Here is a 7,168-nt window from a genome sequence, read left to right on the forward strand (position 1 = left end):
TGCCTGGCTCCATGGTTCTTCTGTGAGCAAGCTACAAGATGTCTTGAGATAAACATTTAATTTGTATTATGTATCTCTACAATTACAACTCAGAGACTAATACACAATCGTTTATGCATGAAGATACCACGCTGTCTCCGTGTCTTTCACCCACTGCCATCACTCAGAGTTGGGGTTCACTCCCAGGCATCTTCTCTAGGTGTTCTAGGACTGTTGTGTCACTGTCTATTGATTACCTACTATGTGCCAGACATTATGCATATTTTAATCTCCATTAATCCTCACAACAACCCCGCAGAGAAGGGTCACTCCATCTGACAAATGAGAAATGGATGCTCCATCTGACAAATGAGAAACTGGGTGGCTCAGTCAGTTAAGTGTCGACTCTTGCTCTCAACTCAGATCTTGATCTCAGAGTTTTGAGTTCAAGCCCTGCATTGGGCTCCATGCTAGGCATGGAGCCTACTTAAAAAAAAAAAAAAAAAGGAGAAAACGAGAGAAAGAGAAACCAATGCTCAAGACAGTAAGCAGTACAGTACTTGCTTTGGGATCTGAGGCCTACTTTGTCTCCACACCCACCAAACCCTACTTTTCTAATTAGGCATCTTCGTTATGCTACAAGTCACCACTCAGGTAAAAAGAATGTGAAGACTAACAGCTTCAGACATCAACCTAGGATCTAAATCCTTCCTGCCATTAGGAAGGAAGACCACAGTCCAGGAATGAACCACGTCAAGGTGGATGGCCTCACTTTCAGTCCCAGAGAGGCAGTCACCTGGCTCTGGTGGGAGGGCCCGTCCCTGCGAGCTATTGCTAGTCTTAAAACGCTGAACTTCTTCTCTGAGTGAAGGGGCTCCATGGCACCTCCCCCTACACACACACACACACACACACACACAGCAAAAAAGAGTGAGGAGCAGGGAAGAAAGATGGGAAACCCAAGATAACATTCCCCCCTTACAGAATGATACAAGGCAGCTGTCAGCAGACAGCTCAAAGGAGGCAGGGGGAGGTGGAGATGGGTAGAAGGAAAAGGTGCCTAGAAAAAGAAATGCCAGGGAGGAGGGATACAAGGAGGTGGAATGGTTCTCAAGAGACTCCTGGATGCTGTGTCTTGCCCCACCTGAAGAATCAGGGCCCAACTCCAGAGTTCTATTCCTGAGCCCAAACCAAAAACCACCCTCAGATGCCAGTAACATGTCTCCCCCTTCCCCAACCTCCCCAATCCCAGGACACATTCCCTCTGCTACAAGGCTGCTCAGATCTAATGTGTAAGGTCCCAGCAGTGGCCCTGGGGCTGGTAAATGCTGGGCTGGCTCTCGGGCTCCATCACTCAAGCAGAGCCTCTCAGGGCATTTCTCAGCTCCGTGACGGCACGAGAGATGTGTTCATTAAATGCAGCGTGGCCTGGACAGTGGTTCCCATGCTTTCAGCTTTCACAAACCAATAAAAAAAGAAAGTCGTAGATCTAGAGCTAGTAGTTACCATCTTGTATTTTACCAAGTAAAGACTTAAAAAAAAAATAGGTCTACTTTCTCCCAGCACCTTCATTTGGTAAAAGAAAGCACCTTTTGAACATCAAATAGAAAGGACCTATCCTTAAAACAGGTCAAAAAAAGTTAGCTCACTCCATTGTCCCCTTTCCATTGTTTCTCTAGAAACTGGGAGAACTCTGTTGTGGGCCAGCTTTGGTCTACACGCCAGTATGCAGACCTTCTGTCCTGGGACACCTCGGGCCACCAGCCATAGACCCTGGGGGCCTAGAGGGACAGCTGGCCATGGCGACGTCCCCAGGGACACAGATCTCTCAGCAGGGCTGTCTCTAAGCCTCAGCCAAGCCAGATCCCTGTATCTTACCCATGATCACCAAGCAACCCAGGCCGGCAGCTTATGCCCAAGGATGACAGGACCCTGGCCTCACTCTCTGCCCCTTTCACTCAGGTATGCTACACTGGTGCCGCTCTAAGAAAAGCTCAAACACGGCTCACCAGGGCCGCTGGTTCCAGGAACATTCAGCTCAGAAAGATCAACCCCCCTACTCCTCGGTTTTGATCACGGGAGAAGTGGAGTGAAACATAAGGGGTGGGAGGCGGCGGGGGGGGGGGCTGGTGAACACCTGAAGGAAGCAAGCAATGGAACCAATCTTTAAAAGTAGACTGAGCAGGTCTTCCTTACACCAAAACACCAATCTCATGCCCAGGAGTGAAGCCTACCCCTGCTCTTCTCCCCACTTTCAGAAATGACCCACAGGGCCCTGGGCCAGCAGGATGCCAACTCCCCACAACACCAGCAACATACAGGGGCTGGACACTGTCTCCCAGGCAGGGGTGGGGAGCTGCCTGCTTTAACCAGAGACCGGGGAAATAGAGCACAGTCTGTGGTCCTGGGCCATGACATGCCGCTTCCACAGGGAGTGGACAAGAGAAGGTGAAAAGGAGCAAAAAACATCCCACCAACACCCACTTCCCTGCCCCCAACACTTGGAGCTTTCTTCCCAGCCACGGGACCACAGCCCCACCAAGCTCACGGCACAGCTGGGCGCTCAGCGGTCAGAGAAATCCTGAGCGCCAGCCGCCAGCCCATGGAAGCCACAGGTGCCCTAGCCCTCAGAAACACAGCGGCTCCCAGCCCAGCTGGAAAGGGCTTCAAAGGCCATCAAGCACAACCCCTCCATTTCCCCGGGGAGAAGACAGGCCCGGAGAGGGGGCCCGAGGCGTCTGAGCCCTTGGACAAATCAGTGGCAGAGCGGAGGAGCCCCGCAGACCGCGCAGGCCGCCGGCTCTGTCCAGCGCCAGTTCCGCTGCCTGCAGCGACCTCAGCTGCTACACGCTCCTCCCGAGCTGCTCAGCTTTGCTCGTCCCTACTTCTGCCAACTCTCCGCTATCCAGGCTGCCACCAACCTCGTGCTGGCAGCCCGCCACCAGAATAGAAGGGAAAGATAGCCAATGCAGGGTCACTACCTCTCCACTTCCCCCTTTCATCTCATCCCCGCTCCTCCTTTCCTGCCTCCATCCCCCTATTCCAAATAAAGGGAGTACTCTTTCCTGGGCTTGACAGTGTCTCGAAAGCACATCATTCATTCATTCATCCATTCAGCTAGTCTCTGAGTGCCAACTACATGTCAAGGAACTGAGCCAGGTCCTGAGAATACAAGAGATAAAGAAAAGCCTTTGACCTCCAGAAGTACCTCAGTCCAGTAGGGGAACCCAAATCGTGGGATGTCATCAAACTCCCAGTTCCAACTGGCACTCCTGCTGTCCTTCTGAGAAGAATGATGGTGCCCAAGGAAAGGCTTAGGAAAAGACACATCCCATTCCATCAGGGCAGCATAAAGCCACCCTGTCACCCCAAATCTTTCTTTCCAAATCCCTCAATCTCCACCCCTTACTTGACACCATCACTACCCCACGTCACCCAAGCATTGGTGTGACCTGGAAGTACATCTGAGGCTTCACGCAGGACAAAAAACTTCTAGAAATAAGGCTGGATGCATCAAACGCAAACATCGGAGATGAGAGTGCTAGCCGGAGAACCCTGCTACCCGGTTTCTCTCTTACCAACTGTCAGCTCGGCAAAGGAGAGCAAGCCGGCTCCGACCCATGGCCCCATTCAAAGTTAGACTGAAAGGATGAGAATGGAAGAAGGGGCCCAACAGCCTCTGACAAGACCCTGAGAGTACATCAGCTTCGGGGAAAGGGCAGGGCGGCCAAGCAAGGGCCAGCTTACCTCCTTGAGAAGCCCCACTTTCTTCTTCAGCACCTCACACTTTCGCAGCTTGCAGATCTGGTGCGTGCGGCGGTTGGTGCAGCTGGTGCAGGCCCCACAGTTTTCCAGCCGCCGACAGGGCTCACAGGTACCACACCGTTTTCGTTTCTTTCGCCCATCTCCACCCCCTCGAAGTTGGGGTTCACTCCCAGCCATGGGGAGCCCAGGCCCCTGGAAACCCCCTACCATCACCTGGCCCTGAGGGAAGTCATAAAGGCCTGGCAGGTCCGGCTGGACTGCCAGGGGCACCTGAAACTGGCTCATGATGCTGCCAGAGGTAGGGGCATAGGTGCCGGAGGAGAGCCACGGTCCAGCTTCCCGCCTGCCTGTCAAGGCCCCCACCAGGTCCTTCTTTCCTAAAACAGTCGAGAGTGCACAGGGGTGAAGGCAAGTAGCTCCAGTCTCCAGGATAGGCGCCTCTTCACCTCCTCTGCAGCAGTCTGATAGGGCTCAGTTGGGGGCCACTCTCCCATCTGCTGGGGCCCAGGATCTGGGACAAGACACCAGCAGCGGTCCCCAGAGAAAGGATCATCTTGGCTGGGTGGGTTCTTCACCCTCACCCACCCTGGACCCAGGCATGAGGTGAGCAGGTGGGTCTGTGGTGGGGGCTGGGCAGGGTGAGGAGTTTCTCCTGGTACTTGTCCTCCGGGGGCAGGATGATGGAGGAGGCAGCGCTGCCTAAAACAGAGACAGAAAGGGGAAGCGCATCACTCGAGGCTCAGGGACAACTTTCACATGTTACCTCTTCCTGCTTCTGGAAAAAGAGAAAATGGGGGAAGAGAAAGGGCTTGCTCAAACAAAGTCCTGCCCAGAACCTCTGGCAGGGGCGCACCAGCACCCGCTCCCCGCCTGCGGGAGGAGGCCTAGCGCCCGATGGGGGTGCTAAGGGAACCTGCCCGACGAATTTAAAGGGGTGATCAAGGTGAGATTTCTAAGAAAGTTGTCCTCTGCCCCACCCCCACGGGCTTGGGAGAGTTTCACCAAAATTCCCACACACACCCCTCACTGGAGGTCGCTGGGCCCTCCCCGAGGGAGCAGAGCTTTCAAAATAAAGTTTGCTGAGAGCTTCACTCGGCGGGGCTGCCCGAGCGCCCCCGGCACGGAAGCGGCCTGAACGGGGGCGCGCCCGGGGTAGCCCGCGCCGGCCGCCCTGCCGCGCCCCCCCTCCCGCCCGCCGGCCAGACGGGGGAGGGCGGCCCGCTCCGCCGAGGGGGCGCGGGGAGGGGGGGCGCGCTCCAGCTCGGGCCGGGCCGCGCGCGCGCCGCCGTTCGGGCTCCTTTGTTCTGGGGCCTCGGCCGCTCGGCTCTGGCGGCTCCGCAGCCCCCGCCCCGCCCCGCCGCCCCCGCCCGGCTCCGCTACACTGTGACCCGTAGCACCCCCGCCCCGTCCCCCGCAACAAAGTAGCGGCCCCCCCGGCTGGCCCCCGGGCCGTCTCCCCCCCCCCCCCCCCCCGGGCCGGGGCCCCCCCCCCCACGCCTCCCCGCCGCCCCTCCCCCACCCCGGAGCCGGAAAGGCACCGACTGCACCGACCTGCCCGCCGCCTCCGGGGCGGAGCGCACAAAGGGGCAAAGTTTCCCGGCCCGCGCTGCCGCCGCCACCACCGTCGCGGCCGCCGCCGCCGCCTGGGGCGCCCGCCTCACGGAGCGCCTGGCCGGGCCGAGCTCGGCGCGCGGAGCCCCCCGCCCGGGCCGAGGAGGGGACGGCGCAGGAGGAAGGAAGAGGCAGCGGCGGCCGCGGCGGCAGCAGCAGCAGCAATGAAGGCGTCCGCGGGACTCCCCGCCCCCCGCGCGCCGCGGCACGTGCTCGCCCGGGGACTCCCCCGCCCGGGAGGGCGCGCACGTGCGGCCCCGCCGAGCCCCGCCGGCCTCGCCGGCCCCGCCGCCCCCTTCGCCCGGCCCGGGGCTGCTCGAATGGGGGGGGGAGGTGGTTGTTCCCGCGGAGGGGGAGGGGACGGAGCGGACAGCCCGCGAGCGGGTGGCGGCAGGGCCCGGCTCGGCCGCCGCGCCTTTGCACCTGCAGCACCTCCCCGCCCCCGCGTCGGCCCTCCCAGGACCCGGCTGCCCCCTTCGGGCTAGCGGCCCCCGCCCTCCGGCGCTTCTGCAGCCCGGGCGGGCGAGGCGGGCCGCGCGGGGTGGGGCACGCGGACCTCCCAGCCTAGGCCCTTGGCCGAGCCGGCCCCGGTGTCCCCACTTCCTGCCGCTCCCTGCGGGCCCGAGCGGTCTGGGACGGCCCCGGACCCCCGGGAGCCCTGAGCTCTGGGCCTGACTGACCCCCCTCTCCCGGCTGCCGCTCGCTCATTCCGAGGCAGGACAATGGGGGACATCGCGCGTTTGCGTACCGAGTCAGCCTGGCCGGCAAGGAGGGGGTACCCGGGGACAGAGGCTGCGGGCCGGCTGCGGGGCACCCTCGCAGGGGTCACGGCCGAGCGCCGTACTCAGGCGGACCCCAGCGCCCTGCCATCGCGAGCCTCCCCCGCGCCGCGCTCGGCTCTTTCGCGTCGAAAACAAAGACTAATCCGATACCCCCGCCCTGCCTCCCGGAGGAGGGGGAACGGGCGCGTCGCGGAGGGTAACGGAGGAGGACAGCGTTCAGGAGGGGCTCAGAGAACCTCCGACGGGGCCGTGGCGCAACCAAGCCCCATTAGCGGGTGCACACACTTTGAAAAGTCACCCTGGGCTATTTTCCAGACAGAGGACAAGGAGCAAGGCACAAGAATATTTCCAAGTTGCCCAACTGCCCGTTCTCTCTGCTGCTTTTTTTTTTCCCTCACCTGTTGTGCAGGCCAAATTGAAATTCCAGGTTAGATTAATTCAGCTCCACCCATCTGGCCTGACTGCCAGGCTGGTGTCCGCAGCTGCCTTCCTCCTACCTGGGTTGCTGGGGAGAAGGGTGGGTCTCTAACACACACACGTACACACACACACACACACGCTCGCGCGCGGGCAAGTCCTGGCAGAAACAACCTTGGGGCGGACTGGCCTGACCAGTTTGGGCGGTGCTCAGGGAGCCAGGTACCTGGCAGGCATCCCCGCCCGGCTGAAGCTAACAACTCAGCCAGAACTGGAAAAAGAGCATTCGGCCGGCTATTTAGAAGAAACAAAAAAAGTAACTGATCTCAAGTAGCGCTGTCCAGAAAGCCCTAGGCGGCAGGAGAAGCCGGGGTTCTGCCTGGAACTTCCCTCCTCGCAGGCCTTTTTTTGACAGCGTGCGCCAGTGGTCAGGTTGTCAGCTGTGGGTGGGTGGGGAACATGGCTGCTATACTTACTTCCTACCTTGGTGTGTGAGAGGACTAAAGAGTTTCTGTTCAGGGAAGTAAGTCTAGAACTGAGAGGAGATACTTAGTGTAATTTTCAACCAAATATGAGAACAGGTTGCGGACTTGAAATTGTTGTCAATGTAATAA

At 59.3% G+C, this 7,168-nt stretch overlaps 1 protein-coding gene across 2 annotated transcripts in view; it reads right to left on the reverse strand.

The window, feature by feature from the left end:
- Positions 1-6,827, reverse strand: part of TET3 (tet methylcytosine dioxygenase 3) — a 97,264-nt gene extending 90,437 nt beyond the window's left edge. Inside the window, exons 1-2 of one of the 2 annotated variants that reach the window (XM_073897517.1) lie at positions 6,536-6,827; positions 3,727-4,443 (exon numbers count right to left, since the gene is read on the reverse strand). In XM_073897517.1, the coding sequence (XP_073753618.1) occupies positions 3,727-4,029 (303 nt within the window). In that variant the 5' untranslated portion in view covers positions 4,030-4,443; positions 6,536-6,827. Of the gene's footprint in view, positions 1-3,726; positions 4,444-5,295; positions 5,676-6,535 lie in introns of those variants that run through there. The other variant, XM_025868377.2, reaches the window with a different exon arrangement.
- Positions 6,828-7,168: the final 341 nt, after the last annotated feature.

The sequence above is a fragment of the Callorhinus ursinus genome, unplaced genomic scaffold (genome assembly GCF_003265705.2).
Source record: "Callorhinus ursinus isolate GAN/ISIS: 27379988/994484 unplaced genomic scaffold, GSC_fseal_2.0 scaffold10, whole genome shotgun sequence".
In the NCBI taxonomy this organism is placed as follows: Eukaryota; Metazoa; Chordata; class Mammalia; order Carnivora; family Otariidae; genus Callorhinus; species Callorhinus ursinus.